The 21,134-nt window shown below is 38.5% G+C and overlaps 1 protein-coding gene across 1 annotated transcript; it reads right to left on the bottom strand.

Moving 5' to 3' along the window:
* Window positions 1-2,255: 2,255 nt before the first annotated feature.
* LOC131787379 (uncharacterized) lies at window positions 2,256-20,470 on the bottom strand. Its single transcript, XM_066163897.1, has 6 exons — window positions 20,364-20,470; window positions 16,943-17,018; window positions 14,210-14,805; window positions 11,089-11,364; window positions 9,444-9,509; window positions 2,256-9,242 (listed from the first exon to the last, which is right to left on the bottom strand). Exons 2-6 carry the CDS (start codon window positions 16,966-16,968, stop codon window positions 3,979-3,981), a joined length of 6,228 nt encoding a protein of 2,075 aa, XP_066019994.1. The 5' UTR covers window positions 16,969-17,018; window positions 20,364-20,470; the 3' UTR covers window positions 2,256-3,978.
* Window positions 20,471-21,134: the final 664 nt, after the last annotated feature.

Below are 21,134 nucleotides of genomic sequence, written 5' to 3'. Positions count from 1 at the left end.
TTTTAATCTGCGCCCATTTCTCGTAATATTACTATTACGTTTAGTCTTCGTAAAATAAAAACATTCCGAAAATCTTTGCTTAGCGCACTAATACCAGAAGGGATGGATTAATATTTTATTTATGGTAATGCTCATCGTGTCATCTTACAAGAAAGACCTCAATTTGTCGAATTTCAAAACGAAGAATTAAGCAGATGTTTGCTTGAGTTCCAACTTGTCTGGTTGTTGCTAAGAGGCAATTTTGTAACACCCAGTATTGAGTGGATATACGACCAATTAAAAGAAAAAAAGGTATATTGCTTACTTCACTAAAATCGCCAAGGTACCATAAAAACAAACCTTTACCGTTTCAATTTCAATCTAGCCTCAATCTTTACACGCAGATGGCTTTTAGAGCATTGAAAAAAAAGCTTTCTGTTCCACAAAGCCAACTGTGAGGTAAAGTTGAAATGTCACACTTTAAATGAATCGTTCCTAGTCTCCATTGTAGAATTTTTTGCAAAGTGCCTTCCACGAAAAGCTTGTTTCCAGAAGGTAAATAACATACATCAGATAGTCTAAACTGACTCATTGTTGAGAAAGAGCACGGACCAAACTGTTTACATAACCTGGTGCAAATTTATGAAAGGAAAAGATAGGATTTTTATCTATGGAACTCTCTCGACTTATATTGAGTGCAATCTGAAATATTAAAAGATTACCTAGACAAATGAATTTACACCCACGACAAATTCAAATTTTTGTTTTTAAAATTTCCAGTCAGTTTCTGCTTCCATGGTCAATGGAGTCTCAGTCATTTTCGGAATACGTAAACTGATTCTATTTGCAGCCGATAAATTATACTTCTGCTGCTCGGAGGCGAATAGTACTTGCAAGTATTTGCGCATCGTGATCACTCCGATAGCCATGAGCCTTTATTTTCCAAAATAATCCTTAGTGAAATAAGCAACAAATGAAATCCGCAGAAGAGTTAAATTTACGTTAAAGGTGATGTCCATCCCTACATCCCACCACTTAGTGGTTTTTGACAGGACTTTTTGAGGACTTTTCCAGGTGTAAGTTTTAGGAAAAGATTCGGTGATGCAATTACGCTGTACTCGCGCTGTGATTTTCCTCGTTTCATGTGCGATAAAGTTAGCAACACTGTATATCAGTAACATCAGTGTGTGACTCTCAGTGCTCTTGGAAGACGCGCGATTTCAGAGAAATTCAACCCAAAAGATTGTAGATTGCGGGCTCTCGATAGGAGCCTTGACATCATTGGCAAATGGGGTTTTGAAGGGAAAAGAAACTTATTTTCTAAAGGTGGCGAATTCAGTTCCTTAGGCTTTGATACCTCAAAAGTGGTACAAAATAAGTCTAGAAATTTTGTAAATCAGGCAAGAGTGCAACTGACAGTGTTGTCGAGTGCTTAGTTCATACTGTCTGCCTTTGTTAACCGTAAACGGTTCTTATATTTCTCGTTCAAGTTGGTTTCTCACCAAATTGAATGCCTAAGCATTCCTCTTTGTATTTAATAATTAAAACTGCAGTGGAAAGCTCGAGACCTTCAATAATCCATTTCAAGGAAAGGTGAAAGGTAAAATCTGAAGATCAGGTGCAAGGGGCACGCAAATTTGCTTATCGGCTCAGATCACAGGCAACATTTCACGAGGAAAGATGACAATATCACCTCATCCGGTAAAAAGGGCTACGGAAACGCATTGGCTGTACTGTCAATTGATAAATAAAGAATAAATAATGAAGACAGTCGATGCAAATTAGTGACCAGGTTCACAGATTAAAGTACATTTCAATCAAGTATGGAAAGTACTTCGGGTGTGCATGAATTTTGTTTTTATTTTGTGATTGGTCTGGAATACTCCATCCATCTTTTAAAATTTCAATCCAAACTGGGTCTCTTACGTTTTCCCGCGCTTGAACTACGCTTCAGGTAGTTTGTTCCTTGCTAGTTGATTGCCATTTGTGATACGCCGGGTGTTGTTCTTACAGCACTTAATCGAGGAGCGTCGTAGAGGAGCTACGATATTTTGAGACTGTTTTCAACAGAGTGGTAGCTTTATCGATAGTTTTTCTGGGAATAAAAACACTTAAGAGCTAATAACAGACTAAAAAGAAGCAAGAATGGTTACGGATGCGGCGACTAACCAGGGGTGAAGATCAAAAGGCGAAACATTTCCACATAATCAAAGGTTTTTTGAATGATTTACACAGTTAAGAACACTAATTTCGTACACTTTTGCAAAACAATTTATTACAATGCATAGGTGTTAACATACATGTAATTATTTTAGCTGCTTGAATAACAATTACTCTTACTTTCCATAGCAGACAAGCATTAAAGCTTATTTTCTATATGTTGTGGTTCAATTTTATCCCTGGTTCAAATTTTATTTTCTTTTGTTTTTAGATATTTTAATGTATGGTAATGAGTTTGAAACAAATTTGAACTAAGGATAAAATTGAACCACAACATATATACCAGCAGCAAGGAAATTGAGTTGTTACAAAAATATTCCTATAAAAGCACTTTGTTATAGAGTTTATAGTGTATAAAAAAGGACAAAAAGTAAAGACTAAGTCCATCGTTAACGTAAAAATCAAATGAAGAAACAAATTACAGCTGTGCAGGTCCACCTGCTATAAAAACTAAAGATACTAAAAATTCACTTCACAGCTTAACTCTAGATCTAACGAATACTATTCCAGAACACTTTGGTTGATAAAAATAATCCCGATTTAAGTATAAGGGCTGTACTACGGTAAATATAACTCACATATATGTCGTCCCAAGCAGACTCCCTGAGAAGTTGCCTTATCCTACTTACGCTCGCTTGTTTGGAGATGGTATTTAACCCGCGAAGGTCACACTCTCCATTTGGCTATCTACCATCTCACAACAAACCAGCGCGACTGAAAGTGCTTTTAGACCGAAAGATACCACAAAATATTGTACATGGACCTTCTGGCTCAGATTCGATCCTAATGGTGCATAAATTAGGTCAAATCAATATGACTCGGCCAATGAAAACTCTTGAACTGCATCATATCATGCTCCTGTAATTAACATCATGTTTTCAATAGATCACAGACTTTATTTTACCTTGTCGTTTTACTGTTATTAGCGCGAAATATTGTTATTAACCAAGAAAGATATTTAAAAACAAATTCGTTTTCCAGCATCTTGTTGAAAATAGAATACCCTTTTGAGAACTGGTTTCTTACGTACATCTAATTCAAAACCAATTTATAATGGTAAAATTAAACTCTCAAATGTCTTGAAGGGAACTACAAATGGTTAACCTACAAAACACCTTTCCATAAATAGGTGGAACAAACTAAGTAGAGACCAAATTGGAGTCCAGGAGAGCTTTACTTTGAAATTTTCTCTAGTAACACCAAGCTACCTTTGAAGAATGAGTTCTTTGTGTGTTGTTGAACCTTTCAATTCCTTTTAAGTATTTCTGTTGGATTTATGAACTAAGATCTTCCAAGTATAAATTCACGAACGGTAGTGGCGCGATTGTACGGGCCCTCTTTTGGAGTTTTCTAGATGTTACCTTATTTATAGTACATTGAAAAGATCATAACACCTCCATGACTTGAGTGACATTGTAGCAAGGTTATCGCAATTATTCGAGGTCGTGTGAAAGTTTAAATCATAAAAAAAAAACCTCGAACAGAAGGGTCCCACAATTTTTACCTTTACAACGGCAACGATAATCGGGACTGATAATTTTTTTTCGAAAAAGAACACTAATCAAAAATAATTTTGAACACTGAACATGGTGGAAGAGCTTCGCGCAAACAACGAGCAAAGTCTTCGTCGCTCTAATATGGCTTTGAATTTCCTTCGAGGAGATTCAAATCTCAACAGATTGATACAGTAATTCAACCCTCACGGATCTCACGGACCTTGGATGATGGCACACGTGAAAGCACATCGTTGTTGGTTTCGAAGTTTTGAGCAACCATTTACTACTCCCGGGCATACGGGCCTTGAACCACTCGATCACTTTTCAGCTCGCGGAGTTTCACCAAGCATATCAAATTGGTGGACGAATAGCAAACAACTTTTTCTTCATCTGGAGACACTGCCATACATACGACGGTGTCCAGTGGAATTCTTGCAAATCCAACCGCTTTAAACTCGATTGTATCCCAGAGGAAAACCATGCCATCGATACCATAGGAAATAAGATAACGATTTTCTTTAAGAAACCGACAAAACTCGATTATACCCAGATGGCCAAGAAGGACTCGCTTGGAGGAGATGATGTCTGATGCACTTCGACGATACACAAGAATTGTGTTCGCGATGCAACAAACAAGAAGTTGGTCGTCAGACGAGACAATACATTGACTGAACCTAACAGAGTGGTACATCTCCTCTACACGGATTGTTGTCGATAAGTGATAAGACCTTTCACCGTATTTCCAGATCTCTATCTGATACTTGCCACACAGCATAATCTCTTGTTTGCTAGATGAAATGCAACAACATTCAACAGCGACCAATGCTTGCGACTTCACGCTACTTGACACAAACTTCCCCACAACGTCCCACACATCGCCGCGCGTAAAGCTTTGCCAAGCCTGGATACAGAAGAGGAGTGAGGTACCATCGCTTGAAAATGTAAGGGACGAAATCGTGTCACCAAATTCTTCTGTGAATACTGTGCGAGTCTCCACAAGGCTAAAATCTGTAAAGGTATATAGCATTAACTTGCTTCCTTGATGAATAGCAATAAGCTGTCCGTTTGGAGAAAGCGCACAATCCTTCACTTGTATGTCAGAGGTGTCGTGTAGAGACTGAGAAATGAAGCTAGAGCCGTCTTTAGCTTCAGCGGTCTGCCAAAAGGAAACCTTCAAGTCGGAACCAACAGATAGAACTGTATTAGTTGAGCAAAAGACTGCTGTGATCGCTTTTTCCACCTCGGGCAACTCTACTGCTGAAATAAACTTGAAAGGGTTGTATAAATCGGAAAGAAGGATGGCTTTTTCTTCTGTATCGCTGTAAAACAAAAAGCCACACTCGTGTTGCTTTGTGAAATAAATAATGTGATTGCTGGTCACAGTGGTTAGAACTGTACCTGTTTCGAGGGACAAAGCGTGCAGCGAACCATTGTCGGTCAAATAGACCAGATAAAGGTCATCCTTTGTAAATGAAAAGCGTGTGAATTTTCCAATATCACGTTGCGGCGTTTCATGGTCACACGAGAGCTCTAGATTCCTTTTTCGCAAAAAATTTTTGTTTCGGAAACCATCGACCTCTAAAACCCATTTTCCTCCTGGTGAAAGATAAATGAGAATGTCTTCGTTGGCTTTACTCTCGCTATCGTCAAGCCCTTCTGGAAAATACGTGTAATCCTCCAAGTTAATTGATCTGTGTTGGAATTCTTTCACAAAGTAAGGATGCATCTCCATCTTTTCTTTCTTCAATACTCTGAGGTACGACTCCCATACTCTTTCTTCTCGATCCAGCCCAAGTTCCATCCCTTGTTCCAGTTGCTTTTTTACTTTTCTTTTTAACAGATTTAGCCGAAACCAGCGGTATTCCTTCATCATCAAATTCTCTCCACCCTTGAGCATAAGCTCTTTCTCCACCCATGCCGTCCAACATTGTGCACCTTTAACCTCATGGTCTCTCTTTCTACTTAATTCTATCTTCATCTCGTGCATAAGCTCTCGCTTCCTCTCTTCAAGTGTCTCAAGCCTTTTCTCTAGTTCATGCTTTACACTTCCAAAGATAAGCTCTTTCAGATCATCATCAACAAGCGCCGCTTCCGCCACTCGATTATTCAGTTCGATTATTCTTCCTTCACTAAGCAAGCTCTCAAGCTCCTCCTCAGCTGTTGCATTTACCTCCAGATCCAACCGTCTGAGCCTATGAAGTTGGTGACTCGCCCGCTTAGATTCTGTATATGTCAGCTTGGATTCAAAAGCGAACTCTAACGTTTCCCAGATCTCGGCTTCCTTTTCAAATCGCGAAGCATTTAGATCCTGTTCATACTCCTGTTGCTGTCTCTTCCATCTGTGCTTTGGGTCGAGTATTAACTTCAGCATTCGGTGATCTTGGAACTCCATTAGATCGATTTCGTGTCGTGGCTCACGCTCTTGTTCAAGTAGGAAATCCAGCTTCTGTTTCACATTCGACTCCACTTGATCGAGCTCCTGTCCCCGTTGTCTTTCCGGCATCCGCTTTAGTTCTTCTAAACAAGCTAACTTATTCTGCAATTCACGAACACGTTCAACTGTCAAATTCAGCCCTTGTTGTAGCATCAACTCCCGTTGATCGATTTCTAGATCCCGGTTCCTCCCAATCAACTCCTGCTCCAGCACGCGCTCTTGTTCGAGTAACAACGCCACCTCTTCCTTTAACTTTGGTTCCAAGTGCTTCACCTCCAGGCTCAGTTTTCTCTCCAGCTGCGCCATACATTCTTGTATCAATACCACTTCAACATTCAAAGCCCACTTCCGGCGTAGTAGGACATCTAACTCATTCTCCAATTCGCGCTTTAGCGTAAGTTTACTTGTCCACTCATTCTCCAGCTCACATTTTGTTTTTACAAGGCTCTCTATTTCATGCTCTTTAGTCACATTCTCAAGCTCCTTGATTCTTCTCAATATACTCTCAAGGTTAAGGTTCACTCTCCGCTTTAGCTCTTCAGTCAATCCCAGAGTAATGTCTCTCATCAGCAGATCCTCTAGTAACTCCTCCAGTTTGACGGTAGGCTCTGGCTTGAGGTCTGACATCTTTGCTGGCTTCAACTCTACAGGTGGTTCCCACTCAAGTTTGAGGTTCATACTTCCCTCTAGGTATCGAATAGCTGTCACTATGGCAATGTTACAAACTGAAAAATCGGAGAACGCTATTTCCATTGCCTCTCTGTTTACAAAATACGACACATGACAGATGTAAGTAAATGGGTCCGGCTGAATATTCCGCGGAAACACACGCTCCAACACAGGTCTTCCAGTCTTAAGATCCAATATCTGCCATTGGAAAATACAAGGGTAAATCTCTATGATTATTTCACGAACCGCTCTTAGGGACATCCCTTCGAATGTCAGTGAACGTAATTTACGACAAAAGCGGCAGTCGCTTATCAGACTACTAGTGTCCACATGAGGCCTAGTTTGGTTTGTCTTGAATGGAATATATCTAAGCAAGCATTTGATCGGTCCATCAACCACTAATTCCTCAGAGAGACTCGTAACATCATCTCGGCTCTCTTGAATCTCCTTCACAGCCCACAGAGCAAGTAAGTTGCCAAGGCAAGTATTTTCTGACCATGAGCATGAGAAATCCTCCATGTTTCTTTTAACCACAATGGACTCCCCGTCACGAGTATGGAAGCCCCACTGGTAAACTGTCGCATTCCAATAAAACTGACGAAAATCCTCCACGCACTTTCGCTCAACAGAAAACCACTTGTCAAGCCGACCAAAAAAGATGAATTTGCTGTCACGAGAGTATTCCAAGTGACTGATATTGTGAATGATCTGTTTACTTATCTCGAAAGGGCCATCTGCTCTTTGTGCTCTACGTGCATCAAAAAACATGAGTGACCGACCCTTGGCCCCAACAACTGTCTCATTATCACATGATGTGGCAAAACAATTCATATCAGCGATTGCAGGGTCTACGGTAGCCAAAACAGTGCATTCAAACCAAGGAACTGGAAATTTGGTAAGCAGAAGAGTTTCTTGAACAGCGCTGGAGGCCGTTCGTAAACAGGAGTGCAGAAGTTGCGGGCATTCAAAAAGAATAAAGGTATTTGATAAAAGTACCTGTGCAATCTCTTGAAGAAGATCTTGTTTCTTTTTATCACCGACATCTAGGCAGCCCTTGACAAGCTTCAAATCCTGAAGCAGATGATATATCTCAATTTTTCCCGACAGCAATCTTCTCTCAATGAAATGATAATTTGTCAAACATGTAAACACAAGCTCCAGCCAATCTTTTCCTCCAAACTGACTCAAGAAGCAAACCGCAACGCGCATCACATAGTCCTTCAACTTAACGTCAATGGAGGTGCAAGGCGATGACGATTCTTGGACAATTGAAGAGAGAATTTCAACAAAAACTTCACTGAGATACTTACCTCCCATCTTCTTACAGATCAATAGTTTGCGTGGAGCCTTTGTGTCGTTTGTCAACCAGGCTGGGACCAGATTGTGCAGGAAAGTTAACGTCTGATCAGGATTTCGTAACACCAAAAATTGCGATACAGCATCGATCACTTGTTGCTCATCCTGATTTGAGTTTTCCCTGTTTAGAATGAACGAAATAACCGAGACAGGGAGCGGAGATGGAGCTACGACGACACAACCAAACAACTTCTTAAAGATATTTTCTCCCACGTGGTCATAGACGCGGCGAAAATTATGCAGAAAGAATTCTTCAATATCTCCCGGGAAAAGATTGTTTAAATTACTGATTTTCTTACCAGAAGCCAAAGCCTCCTTCAATTCTTCCACAATGTAATGTGCGTACAAGAATAATCCGTCACATTTTTCGAACACATCGTCAACCGAGATATTAACACAAGGGAAATTAATCCTCTCTTTCAAAAAGTTTTGGATATCTTGCTCATGTTGCTGATAAAAGTTCTGCTGGTCGCTGTTACCGGAACAAATTTTTATACAAGGGTTGTACCTCATCAACCTTGATTGAACAGAATCTCCAGGGCGACTGGTGACAAAGAACACAAGCCATTCGGGTAGCATGGGGAAACGATGCTTAATAAGATCAAGAAAATCTTCCCCGGACTCCGTCTCATCTAAGGCGTCAATAATAACTAAAAATTTCTTAAGAAATGGCCTACACATACTTAATGGCTCATGTAACAGTTTAGTAAAAAGTTCCTTGACACCGAGTTTAGAGTTACCCAACAGCATTTTTACCCCATCCTCTCCCCCTACAATTTCTTTATACTCATCATTGCAAGCACTTAATTGATGGGCAACGGTTCCAAGGAGATATCTGGGGTCGTTTCTGGTACCATCGTTGTGACGGCAAAAGTATGCTGCACCTAACTGTCCAGTCTCTCTCATTCGCTGTGCCAGGGCTCCGGCTATAACACTTTTTCCGACTCCTGGGTCGCCAAGTAAAACATAAGCTCGAGTGTTTCCAGGATTATGGAACCAGGTGTTAAAATCATCAAAGAACCACTGTCTTGTGCGTGGGTCATGCCGCTCGGCAAAAAATTTGATATCGGCATCAAACACAGAAATCTCTGCAAGTAGGTAAAAGTTAATGACGTTATTTTTTCGAATCTAAATACTATTTATGGCTGGATAATGGGGAGAATCATGTAAATTGTTCGATCTTACTGTTCAATGATCATTGATGTTGTATCACTCAGTAATAGCTGTATCATTACTATTTGAGCGCTAATTTTTACTATGAAGTCTGATAAGGGACACAAGGAACCCACCCGCAGACACTGTACTGTGGCATTGTTGAGATATCACATCTTCTGAACCTTTAGGACTGCAGGCCTCTGAATAGAGAAAAAATGATTCAATAAGTAGCTATTTTTATAATCGTACGACAATCCAACTTTATAGCTTGGATTTATAATGGTAATTGAGCTGAGCGGAGTGCAATTCGTATAGGTAATCACATGATTTCGAGTGCAATTTGGAATAAATAAGCACGAGTACATTTTTTCAAAGACTAACAAAATTGTACGAGCCCGCAGGGAGTGCAATTTGCGGACTTTGAAAAAATTAATAAGTGCTTATTAATTCAAAATTGCACGAGAAAAATCAAGTGATTATGTGTTAATAATATACGTGAAAAAATACGAGAAAGCTCATCATAATTATGCAGAACCAAAGTGCACGCATCAAGTGCAAAAATAATTTATTCAAACCGTGCGTTCGGTCAAAACAAAGATATACAGTGATATTTTCACATCTGTAAGGCGCCAAAAAGTTAAATGTCCGGCTAAGCAGTTCAAGGAACTGTTCAGTCTGTGTCCGAAAATGGAATCGTCGTTTCCGAGGTTTAATCAAGTTTATTTTTAGTTTCGGTGTAGGATCGCTCGAGCAAAGTGTTAAGCTGAGTCGGCTCGTAATTCTCGATTTCCTTGGCAGTTCCCTTCTCTAAACACCACTTTTCCAAGCCGACGACCAAAAAGCAGTGCTTTTTACAGTGTTTTCGATGTTAGAGCTGTTTTTCAGCTGCTGTATTGTTGTTGCGGTGGCAAATTAAAACCTACTTAAAACGCCGGTCATTGTTTTTCTCGCAAATTTTCAGCGTATCCAAATGTTGCGACATCCAAGGCTCGCATTTGATTGGCTATCTGTGAGTTTTTTGATTAATGACCCATCAGAATGTCTGGTTTGTTACTTCTTTGCAATTAAACCTCTTCTGCACTGAATTAGCTGAAAACTACATTTATCTTAACCAATTAGAACTGAGTATTTTTTCATGTAGCTTATTAGGGCTGAAATCACAAGTATGATTTCAGACCAAAATTGCACGACACGAGGTTCAATTACCATTCCAGTACATCCATTTTGAAATCGCCCAAAATACAGGACTTATATTCATTTTTGGGGGAAAAAAATAAGAGTTTTGGAAACAAAAGTTGCAAAATTTGCACATGATACTCTTTGTCTTTCATTTTCCTGCAATTTGATTGGTTACTTTAAACAAGCCTTGAAATCTGATTGCTTGTTTTGTTTTTAGTGTGGCCTGCGCATTGGCTTTGAAAAAAGAGGCGATTTAGCTTTTCCGTCCCTCCTTACGCCTTTTGTTTTCAGCCTCATACGGGAATTTTGTTCATCGTGTTTTTCATTAAAAGCACGCGCGTGACCTTACGGATCAAATGACAGCTTTATTTATTGCTAAAAAATAACTTGACAGTTTGATTCAAGAGCATGAATGCTCACGCCTCGATAATGAAATCACAGTGGGTGCGGATACAAAGGGGTAAGGTTATTGCACCGACGACATCCCTGTGTTCTTATTTCATAGAAAACTTTGCAAAGTTTTTGTCGCGGTTTTGTCTGCTATATAAGCACGCTCATAGTCAGACGAATAACACTTTAGTTTGTTTTGACTTTCCTCACCTTGATTTTCCAGCCGTGAGACTCGTGTTTCTACGCATTCGATTTTCTGTGACAGATCTCGTTTGATGGCTTCTTGCTCGACCTGCATCCGATCAAGTCTTGTTTCCATTTCCTCTAGATTTGATAAAACTTCTGCTAGTGCCAGTGAGAATCGTTCTCTGTCCTCTTGCACCTCAAACGTCAGCTTTTCTACATCTGTCATCAGATCATGAACGTGCTGTTGTACCAACTTCAACAAATCAGGGTCCATGGTTGCGTTCATACAAAGAATCGTGCCTGACATAAAAAGTTAAATTAAATTAGCCGGCTGTGCTGATTCAATTTAGAACACGACCAAGACCTAGAAAAATTATCATTTTCCCTTTTTCATCCAGTGGAGATGAGCATGGTTAAAATTACTAGCTTTAGTGAAAAAGAAGGTTGCAAGGAACCGCCGTGTATTGAGCATGAAGTATCCAAGACTGATGTCAATCAATTTCTCCTGATTGAAACATGAATCACTACAGAACTGGTCATTGATATCACCTTATTTGCCAGAATAGCAGAGTGTGATAATTATGATGAATTTTTTTTGCGTTTTCTAATAAATAGTTGTATATAAAATTTGAAATCATCGACCTCAGCGCCTAGCGAGTCCTCCTTAACCATTTTTTATGCATTGAAAATACCATTTGGCGGCCAAAAAGTATCCTCATTTAGCGCGTGGCCAAAACGATCATGTTAAGTAGTTGTGACGCAGAAAACTGTAAAGACGCGGCAACTATGGTGGAGAAAGGAGGTTACTGACTCTATAGCACCAACCAAGAGAACCTTCACTACACTTAGTGCGAAGTAATATGTTAGGGCCATTACCATAGATTTCGCCACAGAAAAAAAACACAAACGCAATGAACTTGACATTCAGTGACGGGATTTTTTTGTTCTAATCTTGATCTGATCACCGCAGGCGAGAAGCCGCCTTTGTCAGTCTTCATCGAAATGTTGGTTTGATGCACTCGGTTCTCTTTCGTAGGGCTGAACCATACTCGCAACTTCCATTTCTTCCATCAGTACTACTTGAGTATCACAACCGCGCTAGAGCTTACTGAGGGTAGGTATACATTGCTATCAGACATTATTTCAAAAGTATTTCAACGCTGACTAATACGAAATTACAAGAGATGTGAGAGCTTTGTACGTAATCGTAACCCGCTAACTCGTTACCAGTGTACGAGACACTTTTTAGACGAAATAGGAGCACGTTAGGACCCGAAAAAACCCTGATTTAACTTTTTTGAATTTTTTATCTATTGGAATTGGTTTGTACATATGACGAGCGAAAGAAGTACAAAAAAAGTTTTCGTGTCATAGGCACTTTAAGCCTTGAGAACTGTGGATAGAAAGGGGAAAGATTTACAATAGTCAGGAACAAAACTCAGTGTCATCTAGCAACATCCTGAATCCTTGACAACTCAATATCCAAAATTCACTACATCGTTACGAGACAGCAGTAAGCACTGGCGTTATTCTTGTCATGGAAAACGTAGATCCACAAAGTTTTCCCTTTTGATCCTTGAAAATGTCACTTTCCTCTCCTTACTGGTCCACTTGCAAACAAAGCATAAAGTAGTTGTTTATATTGCTACATTAAATGAGTCTTCAGGGAGACTGACGGAAGAACCCACTTGAGGCAAGGATGAATCTCCCGCCAAAATTGTATTCCTATCCTGAGAGACAACTACTTCCACGTCTGCTACCACGTCTGGACCAAAGATAAAAGAGCATTCCGTAAGACCATGATACAACAGCTCTTAATCCTTGGATATTTTCAGAAAGGAATACGAAAAATTTTTAATTTGTGGGTACTAAAAAATTTTGAAAGATATTCTTAAAAGAATATCTTTCAAAAATTTCGGTACCCACAGAAGTTACTCGACTCTACCATTGCCACCTTCATCAATTCACACCTGTCAACCAGTCCAGATTAAAATGCCATTTGAGAATCAGAGGTCTTAACAGGAAGCTGTCCAGAGGCAATTGAAACTTCAGCGATAAAATCGAAAGAGTTAAGAAGGCAAGAGGAAAAGCCATCCAAGGTCAGTCATCAGAGCACAATGCAGGGGTTTCGTTTCAGGCTGGACGCCGGACGCAGCGTCCGGTTGTTCGACATCTATCGTCCGGTAGTTCACACACGAAATAATAATTTTTTTTACGTGTGAAAATCGTTTTTTCCATATATTAACCAAAGAAAGACTTGACCCCTATTTTACTAACTTGGTCATGTAATGTACACAATCGAAAAAAAAGAGATAATCCCTGTGATACACATGCATGATAAAATCATTATTCATCATTTCCCATCCCTTCCCCCTCCCCTGCATGCTATAACTGACCAGACAAGTTCGCCGACAACTGACCCTCATTTTTGATCAAAGAGCATCTGTCCAAATCGGTCTTTCTCACTTTTCATTTGTACATCATCTCTGGGAATGCAGGCAATTGTATTTTAGAGGGTTAATTTTACAAATTTCTTGGGAAGGGGGGGCATGCCCCCGGACCCCCTAAGAGTTTGTGCCTCTGGCACTCAACGTTCAAGCCAGCGGCGCGAACGATGCACGTCCGCCAGCTGAACCACTACATCCGGTACTTCCAAATGCTACCGAAAACCCTGACAATGTATAGTACAAATGCCATCCGTGTGATACATGCACTGCTTACATGAGTTGCCATCCTATAGCAACACATTGCTAACCATAGATATTGTGTTTTGGCAAACATCAGAAAAATTATGAACACCAAGTCAAGACCTTTAACCATGATAAGCACTTCTCATTCCTGGGGAAGTGTCAGTGAAAGTTCAAGGCTTCCTCAATAATGGATGTTTGCATTTGCATGCAAAGACAGAAACTCAAGACTTAAACGCAATCCACTCAAGCGAGTTTGAACCATCCATTTAGCTGTTTGCATGATTACTCACACTAATCAACTATTCATTTACACTACATCACTTATTGTGATAGTATATTTTAACTTTTTTTTTTTGATTTTTGCAAGGATGTCGAAATATTGTGCACCTCTAAACATAAATACATTAATAACAACAATTAAAGAAAATAAATGTAATATAAATAAAAGAAGATACCTTTTTCCTCCCAATTCTTTAGCTCTGTTAAAAGGTCCTTTGTGCTGGAACCTGGAAGGCCAAGTTTCTTAACAAGCTGTTCCATAGCAGCAAAGTTTTGTTGATAATTCACAGGATCCCATTCAGAGAATGCACAGTGCGCCCAGGCATTCCTAGCCTCTCTTACAGCACCTGCTGCACTTTGTACATCAACAGAGAACACTGGGACTCTGCCAAGCAGTGCCAGGATGGCTGATGCATCACAGAACTCATCAAACGCATTGAATTTAGCCATATGATTCTCCACATACAACTTAGCAAAGTCAACATGTGACATCACTCGGCAATCAAACTTGGAGAAGTCATACTTTCCATGAGGCAGCTTAGGAATTCTATCATTACCATTGATGTTCTCATACTTTAAGAACTTTGGCCAATGCTTAAGACGCCCTGATGTGCTCTGAGTATGAATGCCATGGCTGGTTTGAAGGTTGCCATATTCTCTTTGGATTTCTATTTCTACAAAAGGGCGTATTTGGGAAACTAGAACTTTGCTCAGTGCAATTCCAAAGACCAACCATCGCTTCTGGTTTTCTGTAACACTGTGCAGTGTGGATCTATGAATTCAATAAATAAATAAATAAATAAAAGGTACGTGCCAATATTTTTACAATGGCAAATCCAAGTGGTGTATGGGTGGACTTTAAATTTGCATTGTTGGTTTGGACTGCAGGTCCAGAATCCAACAGTTAAGCAAAGAACAACCAAGTGATTCTTTGTGTTTAAAATGTGAGATCACCACAGACTATGGTCCATTAGTCTTTGAGGTTTGAAATGATGTGTTAATCAAAACTCAAACTTATCAATGGAGGAGGTGGGGGGGGGGGGGCGATACTCCCAAACATATGCTACAGGCATGTACCACCCTCCCAAGGGAAAGAGGGGTGGAAAATCTAAGGAAAAACTAAGGAACATGGTTTTGTGCTGCCATATTTGCAAACATTACAGTCATGGATAGGATTTAGAATTTCTAAATGTGATGCCTAGAGAAGGGTATATTTTCAAACCAATGGTTGAGAAACAAAGAGGCCTCCTTTAAGGAGGCTCCACAGGGTTTTTGCTCAATGTTGGCACACGCCAGGATAATGAGTTTTAAAAAAATTTTAATGTTTTCACTTTTGAAGGTCACTAAAAGCCATAAAAAGGCAATTAATGAGCAAGGTTTGGACTATCATTTGCTGATATTATCAAAATGATTTTCGTTATTAAGCTAAGGCTGCATGGAGGGAGGTGCTTGCCATGATAATTTGGCTTTGCCTTTGATTTTCTTTGATTTGCATTGGTGAAATCTCTCAAAATTTTTGCAATTTGTGAAATTGTCCTACTGATCATTTAAAAGCCAAAAAAAATAGGGGTTACAAAGGCAGTTCAGTTCTTTGCTATTTGCGATTTTATCTTTTCTTCCTCTATCTCAAATTTGGTCTTGTGAATTTTTTTTAATCAAAAGGCACTAGAAAGGGCACAAATAAGTTTAACAGTTCAACAAATCTTAGGAAATTCCACCAAAGGAAACATGATAAATCTAACTTGAAAGATTCCTATTTTCATTGTCATAAAACTTAACATAATGGAATAGAACTTCGCCAAGACTGGTATCTGATTAGGGTAAACTTTTAAATCTGTTGCCTTTTGGCAATCTTTCCCACTGTGTTTTCTTTTCAATTGACTTCTTTTTCAGGCATTAAGTCAAAGCCTATGAATATTACAGGTGCAGTTGCTGGAAACCCTAGATTACATTACATAAAAAATGTATCTTATTAAACTGTTTTTAATACACCTCTTTTGGTAACAACCATGTGATCATATGGAGCGGCCATGTTTGTTTTGCATGTTGACACTTTTAAAACTTGAGCTATGTTCACACCCAGATCTCATGTGGTCAAAAAACCCTATGGAGTCTTCTTGAGTAGACCTCATGAAAAGTGAAACTCTGCATGACAGATACTAGCTTAGGTCCCAAATATTTCCTCCTATATTTACTTTAAAATGGACCAATATACAGCAGGCAAGGTTCTCAATACAACATGTTATCTCTTTGAATCTCAAGATCTCATTAGTAATTCTCCTTACTGTCTACCAGTCAGTTCTTGTGATTTTATTCTGGAGAATTTGGTGTTGGATCAACTAATAATCCCTAATTGATTTTTTTCTCATCACTTGTCAGCTTGATATTGTGTTTATATTGTCAGGAGAAATTCTGTCTCGGTCAAAAGCCGGGAGTTAAAGGGTTAACAGGTTAACCCTCCCTAATCTGATGATCATAGACTATACTGCCCCTCCCCCCACCTTCACATCAAGCATTCACAATGGTAAATAATTTCAAATTGTATCAGAAAATTAGGGCTGGATTTAATAAGGAAATACAAAAGTCCATCATTTTAGGTTTAAACTAAATAATGGTACATCCCTCATTAAAGGGACAGAATGTTTGCACAAATAACAGCTGACAGCATTTAAGTTATTTAACCACAATCTTTCTCTGATTGGGTACATTAAAATGTTAATTAAGAAGTATTGATCATTGGGGTGTTCAACAACTTTAATACATCAACAGGATTGTTGAAAGAAGGTTCTTTACAAGGTATAATTGAAGCAAGTGATGTTAAATATAATGCAATTTAAAAAGATTACAATCAAGATTTATAGCACTAAAAAAAAAAATAAATAAATAAATAAATGTAGAGCTTATCTTACCCTCCTGATGCTCCTGCTGTTGCCATTATCCCTCAAACTATCTTATCTTTGTCACTTAATGGTGGACTTCATGCCTCTGCATAGAAACAAAATTGGACAAATTATAAACAAGAGTTCCATGTCATACAGATAGCTGACTGAAAAGGAATCATCATCCCTGAGGAAAAAACCCTTAATTATTAGTTGTTGTGCTCATTTTATGACAAATCAATTTACCAAAAAATCCTGGTTATAGGGCAATTATGCACTGTACCAACATTCAATCCTTAACTCTTATTTCTGAGGACCAATTAAAATTTATTCTCATTCTGGTGTTAATCAACTTCTTATTCTAAAATTTTAATTTAAGAAATAAAGTAAAGAAATGGTTTTCTGCTTATCACAGGAACTGTTTCAGACTTTTTGATTCTCTACTTCTGCTACTGGGAGGCAGTTTTTAACCTTTCTGTTGTTCAGTAATTATTTCATGCTGTCCTTCTGTCCTTCAACAACATTTCCAAATGGTACAATGGTTTCCAGTGAGGCCTTAAACTACTAACATTTAAAAACAACTCTCTGAGCCTTTGGGGATGATGCTGTGGATCAGTGAACTCTCAGAGGCTTCTTTTTATTTAGTTTTTATTTTAATTGCAGCAGCTGAAGGCCTCAATGAAATTATTAAACAATTTCTGTTGTTTATTTCAAGGAATTGATTTAATAAAATGCTTTCAAAATGCTTGTTTTTGGGTAAATGTATTGATTATACTGTCTGAGAAAGAGTTCAAAAGATGATGGGCATGGGATCTTCATGATTTTTAAACATGAAAAGTATAATGTGAAGGGTAACAAAATGGAGTAATTTTAGGATATAAGGTTCCTTGAAGTGCTGCTAAGAGTGTTCCTCTGGTTTTGAGAAAGTTGTATTATATATGTTTATGGAATTATTAGAGGCCTGCGAGTAATACTTAATTCTGACTACACTCACATGAGACATTCAATGTGAAAAGTTTATTTAGGATGAGGAAGTCAGTCTTCTAGTATATGCATCCAGATACAATCTTAATAATTGTGCACCCTGAAACTAGGGGTTCTATTAAAAGAAGCTGTGCCACACTAGACAAGAAAAACCACCAAAAAAACCACTATTTAGATGTGTCCAAAAAATGTGTGGAAACATATTCCTCCAGATTTAGAAATTATACCCTAATCAGTCAAAAGGAAAGAAATTCCTAAAATTCCTGATTTTAACATTGGAGCATTTCATCAAATTATCTAAATACATAAGACAAAGATGTAAGTTCCAACACTGACCCCTGAGGTAAACCAATATATGTTAACGTTTGGTAATCTGAAGTGGTACCACAGTTGAGTAACGATGGAAGATAATTATATTTCAGTTGTGTAATGGCAGAGTAGATTTATCTTTCAGTTGTGTAATGATGGAGAATAATCATATTTCAGTTGTGCAACAATGGAGAATAACTATGTTTCAGTTGAGTAACGACGGAGAATAATTATCTTTCAGTTGTGCAATGATGGAGAGTAACTAATTGTTTCAGTTGAGTAACGACAGAGAATAATTATCTTTCAGTTGTGCAATGATGGAGAATAACTAATTGTTTCAGTTGAGTAACGACAGAGAATAATTATCTTTCAGTTGTGCAATGATGGAGAATAACTAATTGTTTCAGTTGAGTAACGACAGAGAATAATTATCTTTCAGTTGTGCAATGATGGAGAATAACTAATTGTTTCAGTTGAGTAACGACAGAGAATAATTATCTTTCAGTTGTGCAATGATGGAGAATAATTATCTTTCAGTTGTGCAACAATGGAGAATAATTATCTTCCAGTTTCATAATGATGGAGAATAACTATATTTCAATTGAGTAATGATGAAGAATAATTATCTTTCAAATATATAATGAGAGGTTTCTACAATTTGTAAACTGTTTGGAGCGATTTATTGAAAAAACTATTGATTATTACCCCAACATGAAAGATTTCACAATGGCAGACCTGAGGATTTTTTAAATAGATTGATGTCTGCCATTATGAAATATTTCGCACAAGAAAAATAAGAGAGGCGAGTGTTTCAAAATAAAAATAAAAAATCCCATGGGTGAGGCACTGACTTGTATGTGCTTTCTAGGTCAAAATATGTAAGAGAAGTTTGTGAAGTTGTTTTTGAGACAATTCAAGCTTTGAAAGAGGCAAATGTTTGATTGAAAATGAAATTCTTATAACCCACTACACAGTTACCTTATTCAAGGATCAAACTTGTCTGGTGCAACAGACTAGTTTTCATTGGTGAAAGATTTTGTGAATATTAATTTTAAAAAGTTTCCATAACAACTGTAACGTCTTCACGTAGGCTTTTGTAAAATTAAAAAGTCAAGTGAAAAAGTGAATTTTGGTTAAGACACGTGTTATCAAAAATAAGCGCGCTTGTGAATAATGGGTTAACTTCAACAATTGTGACATTTTTTCCTGAAATTTCTTTCGACCCTTTTTTGAAACTTGCCCTTGCAGGTTTAAAATAACTAAATATGTATCAAAGAAGCTTCTAATAAAGAACAGATACACTTGTAATACCCCGATGGCGTGACAAGAGAATCCTTCAAGAGAATAATATTCACACCCTCTTCAGAACTCGCCAGTGAGACATTGTGAAAAAATTCAAGTTACCTTAAAATCAAGGTTGTTTTCAAAATGCGCTAGAACTGTTCTTTTTAAATTAACGTTGAGGCTAAACTTCAGAATACCCTGCAACTCTGGTCCGCCTCACTTACATGTGTCGGGAGGCTTTGAAGATCGAGGCATAACACAATAGACGCTATTCTTATTCAATGACATGTAAATGAGTTGCGGGGTATTCTGAAGTTGCTCCAAGGTTGACTTGAAATCAATTTTTGAAACTACTAGAGAATATCTGAAGTGAAATCTAAATTTTCTTCGGCATTTCATCGTCCGCTCCTCTCGATTGTTCTCTTCTCGTTTCGTTTCCTTTCGATCGTTTCATTTTGGTCGTTTCGGTTGCTTCGTTTTGGTTGTTACCGTGACTGCATTTCGGTCGTTTCGCTTGTTTCGTTTCGCTGTTTCGGGTTTTAGTATACGCCTAGGTTTGGAGTTGTAAACGTTGGGAGCATTCTGTAGAGCCCCGCATTGATCTGCACTATCCAAAGCAGAAGCCGTAGTTTCAAAGGCAATCTATTGTTTCGCCATTGTTTTCCTTATCCGAGAGCTGTATGCATTATGAAGTATGGGACTGTGCAGAAATCCTACGAAATCGCCAAATTATTAAGAGTAATGCTGTATAAGGAATCTGTTTACTGCATGCGCGACAACGACAGAAACACCAGGCCCTATCTCCTTGCCAAATTGTGTTTTACGTCTTAACATTCTTGGGAATCTTACTTTGCTATTCACGAACTGAACTTACCATTTCTCCCTCATCTCTACAAGATTCTGCAATGTGTTCGTTCTGCAACGCGAATTACAATTTCCAAACCCTGCTTCGCTTGCAATAATCGAAATCGAACACTTCTTCCGGGATGGAGTCTGGTTTCAGCCTCGCTTACAAACGATAAATCGTTAGGATTGCTGTGTAAGCTGGGTAAACGCACGGTGGGTTGAGAACTTTCAAACAGTGATAGGTTTGGTGTCTTTTTTGCACATCAAGTGTGTGGAATTAAAATTAAAAATTAAATTAATATCAATGATCAGAGTTCGAATTGCCTCAGGCAGAATTTCGTCATCACTTGGGAAAAAAGAGATTATGAACTGTTTCTTAAATAATCTTTTGCTTGGGAATGTCCTCGTTATTGTTTACACACGCTCGTTTCCTCTATGTGTAAGGCACACAAAACTCTCATTAAGAGCCCCTCCTGCTTCCTCCGACACCCTCTTAACCATAACTCTAGAGAGAGTTAACAGATATGTAAAAATAAAGCCAAAAATTGAAAAAAGAAATTTCGTTTGAAAATCTACTCGAATATATTTCCAGCTATCCCCCCTAAACTCTTTCTCAGGGTAAATGCCTTGATCGAATAACTAAATTGGTTTATTACCAGTCTTGAGAGGTCTAATTTTCTGGCCTTAGGACTCGGTTCAGGGCTCCAATCCAGACCTCCTAACTGAGGGTCAGCTCGTGAGGTTCTTTGACTTCTTTGGATGTTAACTTTTAGGCCGTATCGTGTTCCACCAAAGTCGA

This window comes from Pocillopora verrucosa, chromosome 3, assembly GCF_036669915.1.
Source record: "Pocillopora verrucosa isolate sample1 chromosome 3, ASM3666991v2, whole genome shotgun sequence".
Lineage (NCBI taxonomy): Eukaryota > Metazoa > Cnidaria > Anthozoa > Scleractinia > Pocilloporidae > Pocillopora > Pocillopora verrucosa.
Note: the sequence above shows the minus strand (reverse complement) of the source record. Positions and strands in the feature narration are given on the sequence as shown.

Excerpts from the sequence above, each read along its gene's own strand:
- LOC131787379 (XM_066163897.1), bottom strand. The coding sequence starts at position 16,968 with ATGGCAACAGCAGGAGCATCAGGAGG. Across the intron at positions 14,806-16,942 it reads ACAGCAGGAGCATCAGGAGG|ATCCACACTGCACAGTGTTA; the intron begins GTAAGATAAGCT and ends TTGAATTCATAG. Across the intron at positions 9,243-9,443 it reads CCACAGTACAGTGTCTGCGG|AGATTTCTGTGTTTGATGCC; the intron begins GTGGGTTCCTTG and ends ACCTACTTGCAG.